Source organism: Aulonocara stuartgranti (genome assembly GCF_965226115.1).
Source record: "Aulonocara stuartgranti genome assembly, chromosome: 3".
Classification (NCBI taxonomy): Eukaryota; Metazoa; Chordata; class Actinopteri; order Cichliformes; family Cichlidae; genus Aulonocara; species Aulonocara stuartgranti.
In genome coordinates, this window is record NC_138941.1 from 11,773,976 (window position 1) to 11,800,170 (window position 26,195).

The window sequence follows — 26,195 nt, forward strand, 5'->3', positions numbered from 1 at the left end:
AGATACTTGTCTGTGAGTGAAGTGATTAATATAATAACTATAATCCATCCATCCATCCATCCATCTTCATCCGCTTTATCCGAGGCCGGGTCGCGGGGGCAGCAGCCTAAGCAAAGGGAGGTCTGGGTCTAATAACTATAATATTGGCCATATTATATTTACATTGCCACAGTGAGATGACTTTAGTCTCATGAACAACATCAGCTAATTGTTATTTACAGCTAATCTTAAATGACTGTTCAGCACAGAAATGAAGCCCAACAATCATGTTTCACAGTCCTGTGGTCTCAGCCTCAGATACTCATCAAATCACACAGAGCTCATGTAGAAACAAATGAACTAAATATGTTCTCCTTCATTTCTGTCAAACAAAGCTGTATGAAACGTTTCCAGCTGTTAGTATCATGGTTGCTAGGCAACCTGGGCAGCGCGACGGAGGCTAGACGTCCCATTTCACGAGCCTACGAGCCTCGCACTTCGGCCTTAGCGGTCTTTGAGTACGCGGCCCTTGAGGACTTTAAAGCTGCAGAACCTGAATCGGGATACAGCCATGATGATCTCCAGCCTCGTGCTCGCCAACATTCTCACCTGAGTTAAGAAGACGATCACTGAAATGGTCTCAGCAGGTCCTTTGATGACAGCAATGAAATGCAGTGGTAAGGCTTTTTGGGGATTAAGTTCGTTTTCATGGCAAAGAAGGACGATGCAGTTCATCTGATCACTCCTCATAACATTCTGGAGTGCAGGCAAAATGCTATTATAAAAACTTAAGCAGCAACTTCTCCAGGTTCCAATATTTATGCAATTCTCAAACCTTTTGGCCACGACTGTATAACCTCTTCTGAAGTTTAGTGGATATTATACATGGTTATGCTCAGGATGTGTCGGCCAGTTTCCACTGGAAACGCCTTTTGGTTAAACTGTCAGCGAGGAATTTGCATTTGCACTGTTACATTTTTATATAACTTTAATGCACATAAACAACAGCTGCTTGTTTCAGTGAAAATACATTGATGGGTTTTTAATAAAGTTGTGCAGCTGTAAAGTATTTTGTCTGGTGTCAATTCTATCGTCAGCTACATCGTTATGGCAAATGTTCAAATGTATATGGTGATAAATATCTTTGGTCACATGGTCCTGCTCTGTCTGTCACCTTCTGTGTTGAGCTCATTGTTTCCTCTGTAGTGGCTGAGCTGAGTCCAAGTAGCTGAAAATGTTCCTCTGCTGCTCCGTCAGACTCTCCTCCTCCTGCTGATCAGCTGGGACACAAAACAGATCTTTGTTAGGCTCCACACTGCACTGAAGAGTCAAAGTGTCTCATATGTTCATCTGACAAGTAAAAGAACACATTTTTGTTTCCCGAGGTGGGCAACTTGTTGGAAACAAACACAAAAGCTTTGAGCACTGATACCTGCCATTGCTGGCATTGAAAGATGCAACGCCAGCAATGTACAACCAAGATGGCGCCGCGTATGGATGCCCTGGTGCTTCAGTGCGTTACTTTTGTCTTGTTTTTGTGCATTTCTTCTGTGTCTGGGCACTCCTCTGGATACTCTTACACCAGAGAAGAGCTCCTTAACTACAGGACTACAACGCCTGTGGATTTATTTCCAATATTTGTCGCATCTGCGGCAGATTTACTGCAGACTCTGATCAGGAAAGCGAGACGCCGAAAGAGAGGGAAGCGAGCCGGCGCACTCGTGCGTTTGAGGAGACGCGGACTGCGAACTGCTCTTCCTGGGATCTTCCTTTCCAATGTACGATCACTCAGGAATAAGACAGACGAACTGGCCCTGATGAGAAGCATGAACAGAGACTTTGCCTCCTCCTGTGTCTTTTGTTTTACGGAGTCGTGGCTCAGTGAGAACATCCCAGACTGCGCGCTCAAGCTGGAGGGCTTCCATCTGCTGCGCGCGGACCGGCAGGCCGCTCTCTCCGGTAAGTCCAAAGGTGGAGGTGTCTGCTTCTACATTAATAGTGGCTGGTGCACAGATGTGACAGTGATTGCTCAGCACTGCTCTCCCTCTCTGGAATATCTTTTTATTCACTGCAAACCGTTTTATTCTCCGCGGGAGTTTGCTTCATTCATCCTGGCCGCTGTTTACATCCCGCCAGACGCAGATGCGCAGGCAGCTCAGTGCGCACTCGCGGAGCAGATTCTCCACATGGAGCGGACATTCCCGGACTCTCTCATCATTGCTCTTGGGGACTTTAACAAAGCCAATCTGAGCCATGAGCTTCCGAAATATAAGCAGTATATTAAATGCCCGACCAGAGAGGAGAGGACATTAGACCACTGTTACAGCACGATCACCTTCAAACTATCGCGCGGTGCCCCGCGCTTCACTCGGACTTTCTGACCACGTCATTATCCACCTAATCCCCGCGTACAGACAGAGGCTGAAGCTCTCCAAACCTGTCGTGAGGACCAAAAAACTGTGGAGCAACGAGGCTGTGGAGGAGCTTCGCACGTGTTTGGAGTCTACAGACTGGGTCACATTGAAGGCTGCTTCTAACAGCTTGGACGAGTTTACGGACACTGTCACCTCCTATATCCACTTCTGTGAGGACAGCATTGTGCCATCACGCACCAGGGTGAGTTATAACAATGACAAACCCTGGTTTACTCCTAAACTCAAAAAGCTGTGGCTGGAAAAGAGTAAGGCGTTCAGAAGCGGAGACAGGGACTGCTACAGAGAGGCCAAGTACAGGTTCACTAAAGAAGTGGACATTGCTAAACATCAGCACTCTGAGAAGATGCAGCAGCAGATCTCAGAGAATGACTCGGCCTCTGTGTGGAAAGGTTTTAGGAATATCACCAACTACAAGCCTAAAACCCCCCACTCCACTGATGACTTGCTCTTGGCCAACACCCTTAACGACTTCTACTGTCGTTTTGACGAGCCATCAGGCAGCCTTCACACCTCCAACGGCCCCAACAATAGAGACACTTTGGACACTCATTCCCCCACCTCTCCCCCCTCCATAGAGCCATCACCACCTTCAAACTGTTCACCTACAACACCCCCCTCCTCACCCCACACAAAAGAGGATTTCACACCACCTCCTCCCACCACAACTCTTCATATTCATGAAGCAGATGTGAGGAAGCAGTTTAAGAATCTGAATGCTCGGAAAGCTCCCGGCCCAGACGGTGTGTCTCCTGCCACCCTCAGACACTGTGCAAACGAGCTGGCCCCAGTGTTTTCTGGCATTTTCAACTCCTCACCGCAGGCATGTCATGTGCCTGCCTGCTTCAAGTCCTCTACCATAATCCCTGTCCCCAAGAAACCTAGGATCACTGGACTAAATGACTACAGACCCGTGGCTCTGACATCTGTGGTCATGAAGTCATTTGAGCGCCTGGTTCTCTCCCATCTCAAGACCCTCACGGCCCCCCTCCTGGACCCCCTGCAGTTTGCATATAGAGCCAACAGGTCTGTAGACGACGCCATCAACATGGCCCTACACTTCATCCTGCAGCATCTGGACTCCCCAGGAACCTACGCCAGGATCCTGTTTGTGGACTTCAGCTCTGCCTTCAACACCATCCTTCCAGACCATCTCCGAGGCAAGCTTTCCCAGATGAATGTGCCTGATCCCATCTGCCGGTGGATCACTGACTTCCTGACGGACAGGAAGCAGCATATGAGGCTGGGAAAGAATGTCTCGGACTCCCGGACCATCAGCACCGGCTCCCCTCAGGGCTGTGTTCTTTCTCCTCTGCTCTTCTCCCTGTACACCAACTGCTGCACCTCCACCCACCAGTCTGTCAAGCTAATCAAGTTTGCAGATGACACCACCGTTATTGGGCTCATCTCGGACGGGGATGAGTCTGCCTACAGGAGGGAGGTTGAACGTCTGGTGTCCTGGTGCAGCCACAACAACCTGGTGCTGAATGCCCAGAAGACAGTGGAGATTATTGTGGACTTCAGGAAGCACACAGCCCCACTCCCCCCCATCATCCTGACTGACACCCCCATCACCTCTGTGGACTCATTCCGCTTCCTGGGTACCACCATCACCCAGGACCTGAAGTGGGAGCCCACCATCACCTCCGTCATCAAGAAAGCCCAGCAGAGGATGTACTTCCTGAGGCAGCTGAAGAAATTCAACCTGCCAACACGGACGATGATGCAATTCTACACTGCAATCATCGAGTCCATCCTCACCTCCTCCATCACCGTGTGGTACGCTGGAGCCACTATCAGGGACAAACAGAGACTGCAGCGTGTTGTGCGCTCTGCTGAGAAGGTGATTGGCTGCAGACTCCCATCTCTGCAGGACCTGTACACCTCCAGGACATTGCGGCGTGCAGCTCGGATCTCAGCTGACCCTTCTCACCCTGGACACAGTCTGTTTGACCTGCTCCCCTCAGGCAGGAGGCTCCGGTCCATTCGCACCAGAACCTCTCGCCATAAGAACAGTTTCTTCCCCTCTGCTGTTGGACACATGAACAATAACCGTATGACTGTCCCCGCCACTAACACATGACCCTACGCTGTGTCACTGCATCATTCCATGTTTGGCACTGATCACCACCTGCACTCATGTATATATCTTTCTACGTAGCACTCTTAATTCTTATTCTCATGTATATATCTCATGTATATCTCATGCCCATATCTTTCTACGTAGCACTTTTAATTCTTATTCTTACTTTTATTTTTTCATGTCTATTTAAGTGCTATTTATGACACTATGTTTGCACTGAAGCACCGCAGCAATTTCCTAATGTTGTAAACCTGCTCAACATTTGGCAATAAACCCCTTTCTGATTCTGATGTGGATTGTCAAGACTCAAACCAATCATCAAGCAAAGACAACAGGGATCAAATGTACCGCATTTTGATCCGGGACGTACTCTGCATGAAAACAAGCGCTCACTCTTCCTGCTCAACAAATGACAAGGGCGGAGCCTTATACCACGTGATACAGAAGCTGTGCCGTGTGATGCTAAAATTAGCAGGGAAAAAACAACGGAGAGCACGTCAGGGATGACGAGAAAGTGACAGGAGAAAATCCGTCCCGGTCAACCACCCAAACATCAATAACGGGAACCTTATACAGCGCTTCCCTATACACGTCGAACTCCCGCAGGCACAAAGACATTACGGAGGCTATCACTTATCACCTGACCAAAGATATGGCTCCATCAACACTGTGCAAAACGAGGGATTTAGGAAAACGATCAACACCCTAGACAAACGCTACACAGTGCCGTCCCGCAACTATTTTTCTATTGTTGCACTACCTGCTCTGTACACGCAGCGTCGAGCAACGGTGGAGACGGAATTTCAAGCAGGACAACATTTTGCTGCAACAACAAAACGTGAGACATTTGTTGTTTTATGTTTATTTATTGTTATGAGAGAATCATGATCTCAATTCTAAGCCAAAAAATCGTGATTCTCATTTTATGCAAAATCGTGCAGCCCTAACATTAACACAAAACTATTGTTTCACCAGAGAAACACACATGAAGAGAGAGAGAGAGACAATAACAGCTACCAAACAGTCGTCATAATTCGTCACACAATGAGAAAAGGACAAATCAACAAGTAACAATGACTAATTAATATTAAAATCTGTAACATAATGTATTGTTTGGAGTTTAGTCTGATTGGTTCAGGATGACCTGCCATTATCCAATCACACGTCTGCTTACCTGCATCTTTTCTCTTTTTTCTAACCTGAGCACCTGATGGCTTTGAACTTTTGTTGTCCATCTTCCATTGGTTTGAATTTTGCGCTCCAGTACAAACACAAATCCCCCAACTCGAGGATCAGCACAATTAACCTAACAGCAGGCACGTGCAGAGGGGGGGGGGCTAGAGGGGCTTGAGCACCCGCCCCTTTCCTGATGGGTGCCCAAGGTGCCCTTTTGCTGAGGCAACTTTTTAAAAAAAATTCTTTTTGTTTTTAATGTGTGTGTGCGTGCGGAGTCCTGTCTGTGCCCCTCAACAATAATATTTAACTAGTAATCACAGTTTTGCTAAATAAAAGGATCTGGCTTGCATCAGTCACATGATCACATTTAACCAATGATCGCCCTTGACGGCAGAACGCGCTGGTTACGAGCCGGGAACGAGCTCACAAAGAGCACGTGCATTTTTTCCGGTCCGGAGCTGTAGGAGAAACACAAGTGAACTCAGAGACACAGACTGATGCGACAAAACCAGTAAGTAGGTGTACAGCGCACACTGTAGTGTGTAGCACCCAGGAGTATCAGCTTATTACGTACACGTTGGTAAGCTGTCTTGTTGCAACTGATGAACTGAAACAAACGAGCGTGCTGTGTGTGCAACAGCGCGACAAACATTACCTGTCCTTTTATTAACTGCACAGGTAGTGCTGGTCACAGCTGCTGGCTACCTGTGTAAGGCTGTCATGGGTCTGTAGCTCTGTCACCGTTTTAGGGAACATATTTAGTTTTAAAGTATTTAGAACATATTTAGTTTTAAAGTAAGTTTCCGGGCTTTTCCTGCCTTTCTGGAGGGATTATATTTCACTAAAAAACGATCTAATATGCATGTCCACATAATAATTATTATCATTATAATATATTAAAAACACACGCTGTATTTTAAAGAACATACATTAAGAAGCAGATTATATTAGATTTATATTTTAAATAAGACAAAATTTGGATTTTACAGCAGTAAAATGATTGTATCTCTACAGTTTAAACGTGTAATGTAATGAGTTTCTCCTCCCCTTTTGTGAGTGTGGACGCTTCATCTCTTTGCTCTTTAAATGCTTTGCTTCTTTTATTGATTTTTATTGATTTTTATGCTGATTTTTTCCCTTTTTTCCTTATGAGCTTACCTGCGATAGCTTCTGGACACTTATAGATCATTAGGACTAAAGTGTTCTTAACAGAAACAGCAACATTTTTATAGTTACCTTATCCTCAGCGCTCCGTGTGTCTGTGGCCTAGACACAGCTGAAGCCTGATTACAGCGTCTGGGCACCGAACAGCCTCAATAGCCTGGAAAGGGGCTAACCGCTAGGCTAACTAGCAACAAGATGCCTTCCCTCTCCACAGATGACTACCACAGCCTCCTGCAGAAGATTGCAGTACTGGAGACAAAAATTCATCGCTTAGAAGTAAACGTGGAGGTAAATGGACTGTGTGGAAATGAAACAACCTTGCCTTTGATTCAAAACAATGGCGATGAGCAAGCTAGTACACAGCTAAGGAGCACAGATAACATGACCAAGAAAGTAGACTCTGTGCATTATTATAAATCCTCAAGTGATAATCCCCCCTTGGACTGTCTTGGTGCAAAACCAAGACATAAATCATGTCTCCTGGAAGGGGGAGGACGTACCACAGGCAGGGCACAGCGAGCTGAAATCTCTGAAACCGACTGGCCTTCACTTCCTACGAGACAGAGAAGCTCTTCTACCCCTGTATACGAGAGGAAACAGGACTGGACAACAGTGAATAGGAAGGTTAACAACAAACCTCCAAAACAACTGAATGTGAAACTGCACAACAGATTTGCTCCACTATCAAAGGACCCTGGATCTATATCGGACAACCATCCATCTAAAAGCAGCGAAGTAAGGTCTGAAAATCTGTTGAAAAGTAAAAGACCACAGGGAAAGCTAAAGGCTAGGCCTGAAACTCTGATTGTGGGTGACTCTGCCGTAAAGGATGTACAAAGGATGTGCGGTAAGAACACTAAAGTCCTCTGCTTTCCTAACGATATGGTCAACAACCTGAAGGAGAGAATTCTTCAAATTGCAGATGAATATCCAACTGTGACAAACATTGTTCTGCATACAGGGTCAAACGATGTGTCCAAACAACAGTCGGAGGTTCTGAAACGGGACTTTACTGGATTATTAAATACTGTAAACTCTCTGAATGCAGCTGTATTCATCAGTGGACCTGTACCGCCGGTCAGAGGAGGAGACGAGAGATTCAGCAGGTTGTTTACACTGAATAAATGGATTATATCAGCATGTACTGACCACTCGGTGCATTTTATCAACAACTTTAATATTTTTTGGGAACGCAGGCATCTGTTTAAAGCAAATGGATTTAATTTTAACAAGTCAGGGGTGAAACTGTTCACCTCCAACTTGTTTTATTCCATACGTCATCCATCTGTGCTTGGTGCCAAGGCTGAGATAAACGAGGAGTTATCTCATAAAGAGGAACAAACAGTACTCCAAGAACAGACAAAGCCCAGCAGAAACCTTGAGGAGGAGCTCCATTTGCCCCCACCCGGGAAGAGCCTCAGAAAGGAGAGACATCTGAGGCAAGAAGAGGGGTCCCTATTTGCCTCCAACTCTCTCAACAACACCAACGACCAGGACAAGGGACCACGACCTTCCCCAGTCCCCCAAACCCCTGACAGGCCATCACCCTCCTCCCCCTCCCTTTCTCCCTCCTCCCCACACCTGAAATTCACTGAGGAGATGATGGAGCGGGTCAATGCTGGGCTCAGATCTACCCCCTGTCCCAATCCCTTTTTGTCCCCCATAAACCCCCCACCAGAGCGGCCAAAGGTTCGCCATCGAGCCCCACCCTCAACAGAGCAATCGAAGTCACATTGCCCAGCCTCGCCCCCCTTAGTTCCTCTTCATGCCCTGTCTCCGCAGTCTGATGTGTGATGTGTGAAGGGTCCGGGCTGTGAGGATTATGGCAGTGGTGACTTTTCCCAGGAGAAGCTGGGACCCTGTTTACTAGAAGGTTTTAAAATTTCTGTACTTTTAGGTGACAGGAGACATGTGGCCTGGTCAAAACACAGAGAGCTGCACTCTAAAAGATCTTTAAACATAGTAAACATACCTTGTGTGCCACAGACTGCTCCCAAACACGAGGGGACAAGTAATACCTCTAAAACACTTAAGTTGGCTTTATTAAACGTTAGATCTTTAGCTGGGAAAACATTTTTAATTAATGATTTAATCACTGAGCACAGCCTTGATTTTATGTTTTTAACTGAAACTTGGTTGGACCAAAGTAACAGTGGAGCTGTTCTCATCGAGACGACCCCTCCTAACTACAGTTTTATCAGTGAGGTCAGGGCGAGCAGGAGAGGAGGAGGGGTTGCTGTCTTATTTAATGAATCATTTCAATGTAAGCAGCTATCTCCTGGAAGTTTTCAGTCTTTTGAATATGTGGCTTTACAGCTGAAGGCCCCATCCAAAGTTGTGTTTCTTAATGTTTACAGGCCTCCCAAATACTGCACAGACTTTTTTAATGACCTCAGTGAACTGCTGTCTGTGATCTGTGTTGATTTTGACTGTGTAATTATTGTTGGGGATTTTAACATCCATGTGGACAACCCTCAGGACAAAGGGACTAAAGACCTGAGTAACACTCTGGGCAACTTTGGGCTGACTCAGCATGTAACAGAGGCCACACATAATAGAGGACACACTCTTGACCTACTGATCTCCAAAGGCCTGAGCATTTCAAAGGTTACTGTGTCTGATGTGGGCGTGTCTGATCATTACTGTGTTTTCTTTGAAAGTAAAATCTCAGCCCACACAAATATATCAACAACAGTGATCACAAAACGGTGTATAACTGAACACAGTAGTGAGATCTTTAACCGGGTCTTCCCATTAACACCTGACCTGCCCAGAGGGTCAGTCAATGAGCTCGTCAATAGCTTCAATGCTAACATGTTAAATGTAATGGACACTATTGCTCCCATTAAGGTGAAGGTTATCTCTGGAAGGAAAAAGTCTCCATGGAGAAACTCCACACTGGTGAAAAATGAAAAAAGAGAGTGTAGGAAAGCTGAGCGCAGATGGAGAAAAACAAACCTCCAGGTTCATTATGACATTTATAAAGAGAAACTTCACAATTATAATTTACAACTGAGGAGTGCAAGGAGGTCCTACTTCTCTGACATCATCACTAAAAACAGCCATAATGCTCGGGTCTTATTTTCTACAGTTGACAGGCTAACGAACCCTCCTGTGTCAGTGGCAGCTGAACTTCATTCGACCATGGCCTGCAATGACTTTGCCAAATTCTTCACAGAAAAAATCCAAAAAATTAGACAAGCAATTGGTACATCAACAGCAGATCCAGGATATATATACTGTGTCCACCAAAAAACTGTTTAAACACCATGAAACAGTTTCAACCTATTAACAGCAAAGACCTGGAGGACATCCTAGGTCAACTGAACTCCTCCTCCTGCTGTTTAGATGTCCTGCCAACAAGTTTTTTCAAAAAGGTCTCAAAGACTTTAGAGTCAGACCTGTTACAGATCGTCAACTTTTCTTTATTATCAGGTGTGTTTCCAGAATCACTAAAAACTGCTGTAATCAAACCTATACTGAAAAAGGACAATCTTGACAAGACACAAATGAACAACTACAGGCCGATCTCAAATCTCCCATTTTTAAGTAAGATCATTGAAAAAGCAGTTTCTCAACAGCTCAATTACTTCTTAAAACAGAATAATTGCTACGATGCCTTCCAGTCAGGTTTTAGACAGAACCACAGCACTGAAACCGCTCTGACCAAAGTGTTTAATGACATATGTCTGAACACAGACAGTGGAAAAATGTCAGTCTTAGTTTTACTGGATCTCAGTGCAGCATTTGATACAGTTGACCACAACATATTACTCAAACGACTGGAGAACTGGACAGGTCTTTCAGGAACTGTACTAAACTGGTTCAAAACATACTTAGAAAACAGGAAATACTTTGTATCACTAGGTAACTTCACATCTGAGCAGACAAGTATCACATGTGGAGTTCCCCAAGGTTCCATTTTGGGACCCCTTCTGTTTAACATTTACATGCTCCCACTGGCACAGATTATAAAGAACAACAAAATAAACTATCACAGCTATGCAGATGACACACAAATATATATCACAATGTCACCAGGAGACCAAGGCCCTGTGCAGGCTCTTGGTAAATGCATTGAGGAAATCAATGACTGGTTGTGCCACAATTTTCTCCAGCTAAACAAAAACAAAACTGAGGTAATAGTCTTTGGCGCCAAAGAAAAACGATTACAGGTCACCAGAGAACTTCAATCTATACATCTAAAAACCACAAACCAAGCGAGAAATTTGGGTGTAGTGATGGATGCAGACCTAAACTTAGAAAAACACATTAAGACAATAACAAAGTCAGCTTACTATCACCTCAAGAATATTTCAAGGATAAAAGATCTGATGTCTCAACAGGACCTGGAAAAACTAGTCCATGCATTCATCTTTAGTAGGCTTGATTACTGTAACAGCATCTTTACAGGTCTACCTAAAAAATCAGTCAGACAACTACAGCTCATTCAGAACTCTGCTGCTCGAGTCCTCACTAAGACCAAAAAAGTGGACCACATCAGTCCAGCTCTGAGGTCTTTACACTGGCTGCCTGTCCGTCAGAGGATAGACTTTAAAGTTCTGATGCTGGTCTATAAAGCTCTGAATGGTTTAGGACCAAAATACATCAATGACCTCCTGACCCAGTATGAACCTTCCAGATCCCTCAGGTCATCTGGATCCGGTCTTTTATCAGTTCCCAGAGTCAGAACCAGACACGGAGAAGCTGCATTCAGCTTTTATGCTCCTTATATCTGGAACAAACTCCCAGAAAGCCTCAGATCAGCTGAAACACTCAGTTTATTTAAATCCAGGTTGAAGACTCACCTGTTCTCAGCTGCATTTGAATAAAGCACCAAATCCACACTTTTAAGCTTAAATTTCAAAACTTACATTTAACTACTGATTTTATCTACTGTTCTGATTTTATCTGTTTTGATTTTATATACTGTTTTGTTTGTTTGTTTGTTAATTAGTTAGTTTATTTGCTTGTTTTAATCAATTTTAAATCATGCTTTTTATTTGTTTTTGTTTCTAATGTCTCTGTAAAGCACTTTGAATCACCTTGCTGTTGAATTGTGCTATACAAATAAACTTGCCTTGCCTTGCCTAATAAGCTTTGCCCTGCACAGAGTCGATAGTGAAACACATGGAATCATCATAAATACATTATTTCATATTTATTACTTCCCCCTCCTCTTTGCTTTATTATTGTAGCTCTAGTAATGAATAATAATGTAAGGATTCTGGATCAGCACCATGATGCCCATAGTATATACAGTATTCTGAAGAAGGTCTGAAATGTCACTGTGTGTGTGTGCATGTGTGTGTTTTATTTAGATGGATTTTTTTTAAAAAATATTACTCATGATATAACATTGTCCAGACATGGCTGGTAAGGACATGAGGAGGAAACAGCAGGAGCTGTGTGAGGCTACTAAAGGCAGGGCTATAACATTTTTCTGTCATCATTTTATTATAGATTAAGTGTAAGAGTTGTTAGGTGTGGATAATTAGATTATAGTTTATTGCAATAGCAAGTTGTGCCTTGTTCTCACATAGACAGCAAGTGCAGAGTGATATATGAAATGATGGGATGGAAGGAAGAAGAGAAGCAAAGAGTGATTCACAGGCAGAGCCTAAATTATTTCTCACAGTTTTTTGTTGCCTTATGGTTCCAAGCGCTGTCACCAATCTTTGCATTTTGTTATTATCTCATGACACTTGTTTAATCAGCTACCATCTCTCCTGTGGACTTTTTAATGTCTACAGTCTCAGACCAACACAGCCCTGCCCTCATAGCTGGACTGGCCATCAGGCATACACTTGCCCGGTGGGCCGCTGGCGATTTTTTTTTTTTATGGGCCGACCGATTGGGAAGGGTATAAACAATGAAAGGCGTTGGATTGGCCAATTGGTCATGATCGACTCTGGGCTGGACCAATTACAGCCGAGGAGGTCGGATGCACCCTCCCCCTTGTTTAGCAATCTTATAGACGAACTAAAGAAAATGGAGAACAAAAAAAGGAAAGGTGGTGCCGAAAAAATTAGGGCCAAAAAGAAACAAGCCCTTCAGGCAGACGCTGCCAAATGTGTGAAAATTACTGAATTGTTTGGTGGTAGCTATGGCACAGCTTCCATAGATTTAGCAAGATCAGCAAGTGGTGGAGGCCAGCAGGTGGATGAAGGAAAGGGGAGGCAGGAGGAGGAGAGACGCGAGGCGGCCGCCGGTCATAGTGGCAGAGGAACTGAACTTCAGGCAAGAAGTTATGACCTGCTGTCTATCTGTGTCAGATAGAAACTAATTTTAGTTGTAGTTTGTTTTCGTTGTGGTGACTTTATACAGTCGCTTAGAATAACTCGTACAGCGTAACTAGCATGACGGAGTTTATATACTGCTGGGCGGGTGCTATGAAGTTACTGATAGTAAATTTTATTTTATGCTTAAGGTTAGTTTCTCAAACTTCTCAAAATCTTAACAAATTGTGCCAATCCATGTTGCACCAGCTGATTTATCATCAAAAGTGGAGAAGTCTGTGACAGAGGAGACAGAAGAGCAGCAGAGAGAGATGGAAGAGCAAGAGAGAGAGATGGAAGAGCAAGAGAGAGAGATGGAAGAGCAGGAGAGAGAGATGGAAGAGCAGGAGAGAGAGATGGAAGAGCAAGAGAGAGAGATGGAAGAGCAAGAGAGAGAGATGGAAGAGGAAGAGAGAGAGATGGAAGAGCAAGAGAGAGAGATGGAAGAGCAAGAGAGAGAGATGGAAGAGCAGGAGAGAGAGATGGAAGAGCAGGAGAGAGAGATGGAAGAGGAAGAGAGAGAGATGGAAGAGCAGGAGAGAGAGAGAGATGGAAGAGCAAGAGAGAGAGATGGAAGAGGAAGAGAGAGAGATGGAAGAGCAGGAGAGAGAGAGATGGAAGAGCAGGAGAGAGAGATGGAAGAGCAGGAGAGAGAGATGGAAGAGCAGGAGAGAGAGATGGAAGAGGAAGAGAGAGAGATGGAAGAGCAGGAGAGAGAGAGATGGAAGAGCAGGAGAGAGAGATGGAAGAGCAAGAGAGAGAGATGGAAGAGCAAGAGAGAGAGATGGAAGAGCAGGAGAGAGAGATGGAAGAGGAAGAGAGAGAGATGGAAGAGCAAGAGAGAGAGATGGAAGAGCAGGAGAGAGAGATGGAAGAGCAGGAGAGAGAGATGGAAGAGGAAGAGAGAGAGATGGAAGAGCAGGAGAGAGAGAGATGGAAGAGCAAGAGAGAGAGATGGAAGAGGAAGAGAGAGAGATGGAAGAGCAGGAGAGAGAGAGATGGAAGAGCAGGAGAGAGAGATGGAAGAGCAGGAGAGAGAGATGGAAGAGCAGGAGAGAGAGATGGAAGAGCAGGAGAGAGAGAGATGGAAGAGCAAGAGAGAGAGATGGAAGAGCAAGAGAGAGAGATGGAAGAGCAGGAGAGAGAGATGGAAGAGGAAGAGAGAGAGATGGAAGAGCAAGAGAGAGAGATGGAAGAGCAAGAGAGAGAGATGGAAGAGCAGGAGAGAGAGATGGAAGAGCAGGAGAGAGAGATGGAAGAGGAAGAGAGAGAGATGGAAGAGCAGGAGAGAGAGAGATGGAAGAGCAAGAGAGAGAGATGGAAGAGGAAGAGAGAGAGATGGAAGAGCAGGAGAGAGAGAGATGGAAGAGCAGGAGAGAGAGATGGAAGAGCAGGAGAGAGAGATGGAAGAGGAAGAGAGAGAGATGGAAGAGCAGGAGAGAGAGAGATGGAAGAGCAAGAGAGAGAGATGGAAGAGCAAGAGAGAGAGATGGAAGAGCAGGAGAGAGAGAGATGGAAGAGCAGGAGAGAGGGAGATGGAAGAGCAAGAGAGGGAGATGGAAGAGCAAGAGAGAGAGATGGAAGAGCAAGAGAGAGACATGGAAGAGCAAGAGAGAGAGATGGAAGAGCAAGAGAGAGAGATGGAAGAGCAAGAGAGGGAGATGGAAGAGCAAGAGAGGGAGATGGAAGAGCAAGAGAGAGAGATGGAAGAGCAAGAGAGAGAGATGGAAGAGCAGGAGAGAGAGATGGAAGAGCAAGAGAGAGACATGGAAGAGCAAGAGAGAGAGATGGAAGAGCAAGAGAGAGAGATGGAAGAGCAGGAGAGAGAGATGGAAGAGCAAGAGAGAGAGATGGAAGAGCAGGAGAGAGAGATGGAAGAGCAGGAGAGAGAGATGGAAGAGCAAGAGAGAGAGATGGAAGAGCAGGAGAGAGAGATGGAGCAGCAGGAGAGAGAGATGGAAGAGCAGGAGAGAGAGATGGAAGAGCAGGAGAGAGAGATGGAAGAGCAAGAGAGAGAGATGGAAGAGCAAGAGAGAGAGATGGAAGAGCAGGAGAGAGAGATGGAGCAGCAGGAGAGAGAGATGGAAGAGCAAGAGAGAGAGATGGAAGAGCAAGAGAGAGAGATGGAAGAGCAGGAGAGAGAGATGGAAGAGCAGGAGAGAGAGATGGAAGAGCAAGAGAGAGAGATGGAAGAGCAGGAGAGAGAGATGGAAGAGCAAGAGAGAGAGATGGAAGAGGAGGAGAGAGAGATGGAGCAGCAGGAGAGAGAGATGGAAGAGCAAGAGAGGGAGATGGAAGAGCAAGAGAGAGAGATGGAAGAGCAGGAGAGAGAGATGGAAGAGCAAGAGAGAGATGGAAGAGCAAGACAGAGATGGAAGAGCAAGAGAGAGAGATGGAAGAGCAAGAGAGAGAGATGGAAGAGCAAGAGAGAGAGATGGAAGAGCAAGAGAGAGAGATGGAGCAGCAGGAGAGAGAGATGGAAGAGCAAGAGAGAGAGATGGAAGAGCAAGAGAGAGAGATGGAAGAGCAAGAGAGAGAGAGATGGAAGAGCAGGAGAGTGAGATGGAAGAGCAGGAGAGTGAGATGGAAGAGCAAGAGAGAGAGATGGAAGAGCAAGAGAGAGAGATGGAAGAGCAGGAGAGTGAGATGGAAGAGCAAGAGAGAGAGAGATGGAAGAGCAGGAGAGTGAGAGCCAGGGCATCGATTACTTTGCTCGCCCTGAACCTGCCATATTACAGGCCTTCTTAGATTACCACCCACAGCAGAACAGTAGCAGTGCAGTTGTGATGAGGGTGTTCAGCTGTAAAGATGGCACCAACAGGAAGTGGCTTACTTATTGCAAAGAACGCCATTTATTGTTCTGCTTTGTGTGTCTGGCATTTGCAAGGCTGACTGACACCAGCACATTTATAACAGGCATGAGTGACTGGCGACATATACATCTGCGCACAGAGGAGCATGAAAAGAGCAATACACACCAGACCTGTGCTGAAGCTTTTTTCTTAAGGTGCTCAAAAGGCAACATCAGGAGCTTGTTTGCTGGCAGTCAGTTGTCAGCTCACAGAGCACAAGTGAAAAAGAGACGGCAAGTTTTAGAGCGTATAGTGGATGTGATCAAAGTACTTGGGAAGAGGGGACTCAGCTATAGGCATGTGGAGAATGAGGCTGCATACATTTTAGGTGATAACACCATCGATCATGGTAACTTTCTGGAACTGATTGTGTTATTAGGCAAGTATGATATGTGCCTTGGAGAACATTTGAATGACTGCATTGAAAAAAGCAAGAAGTTGCATCAGACCAGTGGATCAAGAGGTAGAGGATCTCTCATCACCCTACTCTCCAAAACAACTGTCAACTCAGTGATTGATGCACTTGGCCATCTCCTTCAAGAGAGCATCGCCAGTGATGTCCAGAAAGCTGGGATGTTTTCTGTTCAGCTAGACACAACCCAAGACATCACAGGTTATGATCAGTGTTCAGTAATCATCAGGTATGTTACTGAGTCTGTGCAGGAGAGGCTTGTCTCCATAGTGAGGTGCGAAGCATCCACGGGGCAGTACTTTGTAAACTTGCTTTCCGGAGTTTTAGAGCATCTGAATCTAGACAAGGCCATGTGCATTGGGAATGCAACAGATGGTGCTTCAAATATGCAGGGCCAGTACAAAGGCTTTTCAGCACTTATGACTGCCCAGTCTCCAACTCATGTGCATGTGTGGTGCTATGCACACATACTTAATCTTGTGATTGCTGACACAACACAAAGTGTCATTGAAAGTGGATCACTCTTTAATTTACTTAATGACATAGCTGTGTTCATCAAGGAGTCCTATCACAGGGTTAATCTGTGGGAGAAACAAACCGAAAACACAAGACACAGACGCCTCAGTCCAATAGGTGAGACACGGTGGTGGGCCAAGCATGATGCCCTCCAGAAAATCTTTGGACATTTTGGAAAACCAGATGATGGCCTCTTCGTTGATGTAGTGCTGACGATGGAAGCCATTGAAAAGAGGGAAAAAGAAAAGCCAGCTGTTTGTGCCAAAGCACGAGGCTTTAAAGAGTGTCTCTTGAAGCATGAAACTGTGTTAACAGCACAGATATTTCTTAGAGTGTTTGAGCAACAACTCCTCTGTCAAAGTACCTCCAGTCAAAGGGGATGGACATTCTCTCTGCCCATCATATGGTGACTGCCACACAAGATGGCCTCAAAAGTATTGCCAGGGACTTTCCAACTGTGAAGACAGCTGCAGACACATTTGTGAAACAGACAAATCAAAAACTAGAGGAGAGGGAGAACAACACAGACATGGAAGTGGAGGCTGAACTACCTAAAAAGAGAGCCAAAAAGAGAAAAGGCATGGCCGGAGAGATGCCTGAAGATGAGTTGCAAATCAATGCTGAGAAATCATATGAGGTGAAAGTGCACAACATCATCCTGGACACAGTTATTGAAGCAATCCACAGACGATTTGTCATACATGGCCCTCTTCTTGCCGATTTGGCATGGTTGGACCCCAGGAAGTTTAGCCAGGTCAGAACAGTTTCTCTTCCAAGTAATGCATTTCAGAACCTCAGCGCCTGTCTACTTAAATTTGACAGCAGGGCTACAGTTAATAACCTTCAGTCAGAACTGAAACGTTTTGCTGAACAGTGGGAAAGGCTTAAGACATCACATGTAGATGAGTACACGACCAGAACAGCAAAGGACAGATCTGAAGAATGGGACGAAGAAAGTGAAATTGTGACCGAAAGCTGTGGTTCTTGCAAAAATTGCCCACTGTGCTGCTATCAAATACTCAGGCGGTTCAACATGCTGTCTGATGCCTATCGTCTCCTTGGGCTGGCATACAAGTACCTGCTGACCCTCTCCCTCACTCAGGTTGCCTGTGAAAGAACATTCTCTACACTCAAGTTCATTAAAAGCAGACTCCGAAGCAGCCTGTCTGCAAACAAGCTGGAGATGTTTATGCTGATGGCCACTGAAAAGGACATTCTCATGTCATTGGACTCTGACATGGTCATTGACAGGGTAGCTGAGAAGAGTGACCTGCTGAGAAAGCTCCTTTTGTAACCTGGTGAGGTGAAATAAAAATGAGCAAAACATTCCTAATTATCTATTGTTAATATTAGATTCAGCTTTATTGTTATTGCCTAAACGAATACATTTAGTATCTACCTTCACTTCAAACAAGTCAAGTGATTGGTAAATGCTTAGAATTTGTCCATCTTAATAGATAGAATAAATATGAGATTGGAGTATTAGGCATTTATAAACATATATTCTTACAGTCTTAATCTGTCATTGTTTCATTTCAGATGCTGTCAGTCATTTTAGGAGGACTGAAGTGTGTTCATTTTAAGTAAGTACTATATGGAATATGATTCAACCATTTTTCTAGAGTAAGCATACCAGTACTGTCATCGTCTGTAAAAATCTATTAAGTACAATTCTTTCTCAACCTTCACTGTCTGTCCTTTCACTTCATAAAGGTTTCCATGTCTTAAGATATGTTCAGTGTTGCTGCTGTGGAAGTGTTGTAGGTGACCTTTTATTGATGAGTGAATAGTCTTCGGTGATACAATTCAATCATAATCTGTCCTTTATAGATTTTAATATTCATCTAATCTTTATTCCTTTCTGTCCTGTTTGTCAGGGTCTGATCATACATTGTTTGTTTAAGAGGTTCGAGACCATTCAACTTTTTAAGTTCATCAACGTAAGTACTAGTGTATATGATTTCTCTAATTCCTTTCTGGAATAAAGATGCCAGTACTGTGATCATCTGAGCAAGTCCATCAATTGCCATTCACAGTTCTTTGTCCTTTCACTTGTGTCCTGTTTTTCAGGGTCCCATATAATTTCTTCAGAAGTAAGTACTGTATATGATGCCAGTATTTTCCCATATTTTCTAGATACTGTATTAGTACTGTGTGTAAAATGCCATCAAAAACTCAATTAAGTGTTATTCTTATTCTTCTTTCTCACCTTTCTTTCTCTGTCTCCTTTCATATTTAAAGGTTGCTGTGTTAACAAAATATATTGTGCTACCATTCTGTTTTCTATTGTTTTGGTAAATAAATACTTTATGAAAATATCCCTAAATCTGTCATTTATTAATTTTAATATTAATTAATGATCATGTCTCACCTCTAGTGTTCTTGGTCTTAATTTCAGGTTTCTACCATGTGTTGTAGATAGTTCAGGAGGTTAACTCTACCAAGCAGTCTTTTTGTTTCCGCTATGTACTGTTTAAAATCCCGAATAGGGAGAATGGTGTAGGTTTAACTTTATTAGATTGATACATATATACCAACAAGGCAGTGTACATCAAAGCAGTTGTTTTCATGCAAAGGCTTTATGGTTTTTCCTATAGCGATTGACAGACCACGTGACTTTGCGCATTGCATGCCGGGAACTCCTGGCAAAACAATCCAAGTACCGCATCAAATACAAGCATTTGCAATTGCAGCACCGCAAAACGTTCATTCTCCGGTTCCAATACCTTCTTGTTTTTTCTTTGCCGCACAAAAAAGGAATGTACAAAACGACGGAGAACAATGCCGGTCCGTACAAAGACAGACTCGACGAAAAGACAAAGAAAAGATACGAGGAAAAAATCAAAGGAGTGAAAGGGTCAGACCCTTACGAGCACACAGAGGGACAAAAGACGTTAGCGTGCTGCCCAACTTTCACCACGCTCAGATTTATAATTATACGGTTCTTGGAGTGAGTGCATACACTCATGAAGTTTAGTAACTTCAGGTCACTGCAACAAGCCCAGGTACAGTTTACCGACGGATGGGTGCAGGACCTTGAAATGCACCGAAAGACCATCGTACAAACAAACGTAAGTTTACCTTTGTTCGTCTCACAAATCGTCGTCATAAGTACACATTCGTTAACCGTGTATTAATATAACCTTTGAGCTCAACGGTAATTAATTAGTAGTTGAAAAATAATTGTAATATTTGAGCCATTTCTGCTGTCCAACTACTTCTTACAAAATACATTTTTAATGTTAATTAGCTTCTTGCCATTTTTTGTGTTTCTTTTTATCGCTGTGTAACTGAGTTCAATTGAAAGCCTGTATGCGCTAGTACCGCTTGCCAAAAGTTCCCAGAATCCTTTGCGGTTTTATCCATGAATGACGTCACATTTTTGGTGGGCCGGTCTCCAGTCAAAATGCCCGGGCCGATTTTTTGTCCCAGTCCAGCCCTGCCTGCCCTCCAGCACTATCCACAGCAACCCCTCAACAGCAACATTGTACCCATCAGGTAAAGCATCGGCTACGTTTGCTTTGCCTTGTTGCCCATATTAGATTCTTGATGAAAGTGTGTTGTTGTTATTCAGCCTGGTTCAATGTGCCCCTTTTTAACTTTGAGCACCCGCCCCTTTAAACCTCTCTGCACAGCCCTGCCTAACAGACCTACACCTTAGTTCACAGATTCACTTTGTCTAAGGTTGATTTCTGGGATTTCACACAACCCAGGATTCAGATCGTGAATCCATGATGGGCTTGGATTTACATCATTATAAATGAAATGTGCTCTACTTGGAAGCAGCCGGCCCCGCCCCTTTTGACGGGTTGTGTGAGACTTTAAATCATCAAACTGTAAATTATAAATTTAAATTGTTATTGATCCTTTACCCCGAGTCCTAAAGTGTAGATTTATTTTCTTACTCTTCTTATATTTATTGTTTGTTTACTTGCACCGCTGTAACTGCAGCCTCGTCGTCTCGTCTCTCTATATGCTGGACTGTCTGTAGCGGAGATGACAATAAAGTTTACTTTGACTTCAGCAGCGCGCAGGCGCACCGAGGGCTCTCGCGCTCACTTTATAGAATTTAGAAAAAACATGGGTGCAGATTATAAGTCTGTATCATAATATCTGTTTGTTGTTTTTATTTTGTTTTGCGAGTTGGTTATTAGATGCCGCTCCAGCCAGCCAGAGACTCCCCGCCGCCCCGCCCTCTCCTCCCTGTGCCGCCAGCAGCAGGCGCACCTCGCAAACGGAGGGCGCCCTTACTCCCAGCAAATGGCTGATAGAAAACCGATCGGTGCCTACGAATTTCCCAATATGCGCTGGCATGACGTCGGGGAAGCATGGGTACGACCGATTATTTTATTTTTTTCTTGCCCGTGATGCCCCCCCCACCACGATGCATTCTATTGGTTTGCACACTTACACACACCCAGCTGTGGTTTCCTGTTTTGCTGGACTCTGGAGAGCCCCGCCTTTAACGCTCTTCTCTCACAGAGAGCAACAGAAAACTTGGAAAAACTCCAGATTGACTGAACTCAGTTCAAAGTTACCTTGACACCTTTAGATGTGAGACGTAGTGATGGTCCGCTTGAAGCTGACGCTCCGGTGCGTGTGTCAGAAAGATCAACGCGCTGCTTCAGAAGCACCGTGTCGAGGCTTGATTCGTTTGGCCAGAGTCACGTGATCAGTGACGTCTGAAGCTTCGTTTAGAACGTACCTCTTTTTAAATCGAACTTTATTGAAACACAATGAGTATACAACATACAAACAGATGAAGTTTACAAAAGAACAGAACATGAACATACAGAACCAGGAGTAAAAAAATGATGATATGAGTAGGCGAAAAAAATCAACATATAAATATTGTTCTGAGAGGCTTTTTGTTGGTTGAGTCTGAAATTGATTGTATGTACAATTCATATCCTTATAAAAAGGCAGAAATATGGTGTTTTATTAATAAACTTACATTTATGGATATAAAATAGCTAAAAGTATTAACAAATATTTTATAAAAAAAACATTTATCATTCTTCCTGGGGAACTTAAAGAAACAGAATAAAACATTTTCCCATCGTAAAGAAAACTCCCTTAAAATATGGACAATAACAAAACTGCTAAATTCTTCCAGAATCTCTGTGTAGAGGAACCAAAAGAGATGTGCCACAGTTTCTGGATGATCCCCACAGAAAGTTCAATTAGTATTTATGTCTCTTTTAAATGTTACCATATAGTGACTGGCTGGGTAACATTTATGAAGAATTTTATATGAGATTTCCTTCACCTTGTTCACAATTAGATATTTATGGGATCATCCAGACTGTCTTCCAGGTGATATCTGGAACATGTCGGTTCCAGTAAGATATTCTATATATGGGAGAGACATGATATCTTCTTGGAATAAACTACGTATTCTCTTATTGCTGTTACCAAGTTCCTGTGAAAAGCAGATTTTTCCCACTGCTGACTCAGCTGGATCAGGGAGAGTGACTGAGGCAGATATTGAGCTGTCAGTGTTTTTATATAACATTAAAGTCCCTGAGGGTATGGCACCAAGCACCATTGAGAATTCCCCAACACTGACGGGAAAATTATATAGTGTAAGGAATTCATTGTAAGTAAGTAGTGCTCCCTCGTTAAATTTTAAAACTTAGTAGCGGCCGCCATTGTTGGCAGCTGAAATTTGGCTGGGCCGCGCTATGAATTCTGGGATATGGTGGGCCACGAAGGACACACCCGACCCATCCTTCAAACTCGGGGGAATGAAGGACGCATTTGAAGGAGTCGAGGAATCGGGACAGCCTTGGTCGCCTGGCTGTGACGTCATCGGCCTTCAAATGCGGCCTCCGGAGGATGCAGCCGACGTTTTGGGACACAGCTTGTGTCTTTGTTGGTCATGTGACCTCCCAGGGACTACACATGGAAACGAGCAGTTTAGCTCAAATCTGGCAGGTTTCCATCGTCTGTTTTTGTCCTGATGTCCATGAACATGAACACTGTCCCTGTCAAACACGTCCAGATAATCTGATCCAGTGTTGTTCTTCTTCTGTGGTGTTTGTGATGGAGCAGCAGCTGCTGATCCTGATGTCCTCCACCAAGGGGGCAGCAAATTCAGCTGACTGTCATCATTTATTAAAAAGATGTAACAATGTGACATAATGCAATATAATAGTGTCAGTTACACATTGTGGGTTGCACTGTGGCCAGAATGGACATTACCTCCTGCCTAATGGAAGCTGTCAGCCATCCTGCAACCATGAATTAGATAAGCAGAAGTGAAGGGATTGTTAACAACAATTTAATAATAAAATGTAATGTGATAGTTGCACTTTATTAGCTACCCACAATCGTATGAATAATAACCATGAATGCACTGCATGCTCATAGCAAGTTCTTTAGGTTTAAAGTGAGATCCTGCTTTAAAGGGCGCTTCATCTGCTGGGAATGACATGTTTCTTCTAGTATGTAAGGCTCAGCCCATCTTACTGGGACTTACTTTTGTAGATCCACATGCTCTAAACCTGCTGCTCCATGATTGGTGCAGAAGCTTTAAGCTACTATTAACAAATAATGACCATGGACTTAGTTGTTACTACAATAACTTATCATTGAGCAACTTTTAATTTTACTTGTAAAACTATGCAAGTAGAATTGAATGGGGCACAGTGAGCTGAGCACAGGCCCACTCTGTGACACTCAGAGGTTTGTGGATATCATACTGAGAGTATTGGACACAGTGCAGCCAGCTTGCAGCCACTTTCCCACCACTTTAGCACAATGTTTACATGAGACTCAGCCACACTAATGTTCCTGGGCAGACATGTGGTGCAGCATGGCTGATGGCACTGTACCTGCAGCTGTCATGGACAAGAACCACTCAATACCTCACCCAAGCCAAGCCTGTGCTGATGTTGTGATCTGAGACCGAGACACTAACCCAGGATCATGATATGATGTTGTGAGAGTTTCACTAAGAATTAGCTCTGATTACAAGATTTCAATCTATCGTAACTCTAATTTGTATTTACTTCAGTTTGTTCATCTTGGAGCTGTGTGCAGCTGAGGACAGTCTTATTATTACCAGGTGAGGATATGTAACAGCCACAGTCTGTAGAGATGATGTCACCATGGAGTGGTGATGTCACTGGAGCTGCCAATATGTGCTCCAGCCAAAGCTACACCAGAGGGTTGTGCTGTGTAACAGGTTGGTGCAGGTGGTGTTATCTACATTTGAACATTAGGCAACAGTCTCATGAAGACACTTTCTATTGTTCACTAAAGACCAACAATAACAGAGACAAAGGGAGAGCAGCAGAACTAGTGCTAACAATTAGCACTGCTAGCCTGCCCACCAACACCAGCTAATGTTCTAAAAACGATGATCAATGATTTTGCTGTAACGGCTCCAGCTGTCTGTGTCAGGGACACGTTGGAGATGAAGTGAGTGATCCAGTGACAAAGGTTTGGAAAGCTGCAGTCAGCTGAGACTAAAGGAGTCACCTGACCGAGAGACCAAATGTTTCACTGAGAACGTCCAGATGAACAGAATCAACCTTTGGGATAATCTGTTCCACACATCCATGTTTCACTTACTGCATTATATTTCCTCATTGCTGTGCACACAGGCCTGTGGCTTATAACCAACTCCAAGTTCAGACTCAGAGGCTGCTGAAGCTGTTTTCTGGAACAGAGACGTGTTGGATATAAAACCAACTCTTCTTTATGTGTCAGCACTGAGGAAAGGAGCAGCTTCGTTTCTAAGTGTATGAAGGACTGTAGCAGTGTGTGTGTGAGCTTTATTTCACAGACAGAACCATGTCAAAAACACAACTTCAGGTAAAAACAATACAAAATCAAAGAGTCTGATCAGAAGGATTAAACAGAGGAGTGTGGGACTGTTTTTAACAGACAGCAGGTTAAGCCAGGCTGGAGGAGTAAACTGAGCCTCGGTGTGAGCAGCAGTGTGTTTGACAGGAAGCTGAGATAAACAGTCTGGAGCCCATTTAGTGCTTCATATGAAAGTGTGAGGATTTGAAAGCAAATCTAAAATCAAGCAGGAGTCAGTGTGAGAATGATTTGTGCTTTTCCTCAGTCAGATGCTGGGAGTTTCAGTTCATCCATGTTCAGCGTGCTGTGCTTTGTGTAACAGGAGAATATGACAGTATAAATCAAGTCTTCATGTCACTGAAAGCCTCCACAGTCTGCTATGGAGGTGCATCAGTTTGGATTTACAAGAAGAACATTTCTTAAACCTGCCACAAGATGGCGCTCCAACAGAAGGGATGTCCACAGTGTAACACAGACACACACATACTGTGTGAATGTGTGAGTGAATGGGCTTTCAACACAAGGCTTCTGCTGCTACCTTTAATGACATAATTAGCTAACAAGAACAAACTGTTAATTACCACCAAAGAACGGCTCCAGATTTTAGCTGCTGACCATTTTGTGAAACGTTGATTACATCAGCTTATTGTTGATTTTTCAACCTTAATATCAGCTGCTTTAAAGGAGCCTCGTTCTCTGGCAGTAACACTTTTCTTCACTAGATGCAGTGCAGGCACAGTCTGTGTTTCTAAACTACACACTAATGTTCATTGTTGTGCAGCTAAATCCTCCCTCTGGATGGGAAGAATCCCTGTCAGGCTTCAAACACCTGGCTTGGTGTTCTGGAGCTAATGTGTCACCTGTGAGGACTCTGAGATGAACACACAGCAGACACTTCAGTTCTCCGTCTGTGTGTCCTCAGTTTCCCAGCATGCCTTGGCTGTGGTGGTGGAGGTGAATGAGGGGGAACATGCTGCTCTGTCAGCACTCAGGTTTCATACCTGGTGATCTCAGAGGACAAAGCGGCGTTACAGCAGCGCACGTTGATGAGACCTGATGCTCTGAACAGTTCAGACTTCAGCCTCACTCTGAGAAAACAAACGACTGACTGTCAGCAGCAACTACACCTGCTCCATCAGTGACGGAGAGAAGAACTGAGACTGAGAGACATACAGCTGCAGGTCAAAGGTCAGAAACGCCCGCTCTTTGTACGGGTCAGGAGTTAGTACTGCAGAGGTCAGAGGTCAGCTTGCTGACAAACCATTTGAAACAGTTTGGAGCTAAAAGCACAACAGCAGAGGAAAGAAGAGACACTGCAGAGATGATGCAAAATATTGTGTTTTGTTCTCAGCTGTCAAAAAGTGTAACACACGTGTTCCAGCACAGCCTTTGTGTACTTTCACTTCTCCATACTGTCCATTGGAAATCCTGTTTGTTACTTTTTGATTTCAGTCCATGTGTCCAAAGCAAACTTCTGTCCCACACTTTCTC

At 44.2% G+C, this 26,195-nt stretch overlaps 3 protein-coding genes across 4 annotated transcripts in view; 2 read left to right on the plus strand and 1 right to left on the minus strand.

Moving 5' to 3' along the window:
* Positions 1-21,801, minus strand: part of LOC309702292 (uncharacterized protein) — a 31,415-nt gene extending 9,614 nt beyond the window's left edge. The window contains exons 1-2 of the mRNA XM_082526903.1: positions 21,431-21,801; positions 1,154-1,259 (exon numbers count right to left, since the gene is read on the minus strand). Of these exons, the coding sequence (XP_082383029.1) occupies positions 1,154-1,171 (18 nt within the window). The 5' untranslated portion in view covers positions 1,172-1,259; positions 21,431-21,801. The remainder of the gene's footprint in view (positions 1-1,153; positions 1,260-21,430) is intronic.
* LOC309702178 (uncharacterized protein) overlaps positions 1-26,195 on the plus strand; it is a 240,971-nt gene that overhangs the window by 119,088 nt on the left and 95,688 nt on the right. The window lies entirely within an intron of this gene.
* Positions 15,705-19,155, plus strand: LOC309702345 (uncharacterized protein). Of its 2 annotated transcripts, XR_014275445.1 has the most exons (4): positions 15,705-18,190; positions 18,432-18,475; positions 18,606-18,652; positions 18,770-19,155. XR_014275445.1 is itself a non-coding variant. In XM_082527036.1 (3 exons), the coding sequence occupies exon 1, from the start codon at positions 17,272-17,274 to the stop codon at positions 18,184-18,186; it is 915 nt and encodes a 304-aa protein (XP_082383162.1). In that variant the 5' UTR covers positions 15,705-17,271; the 3' UTR covers positions 18,187-18,190; positions 18,432-18,475; positions 18,770-19,155. The 2 variants fall into 2 exon arrangements, 1 of the variants encoding a protein (XP_082383162.1); XM_082527036.1 differs by lacking the exon at positions 18,606-18,652.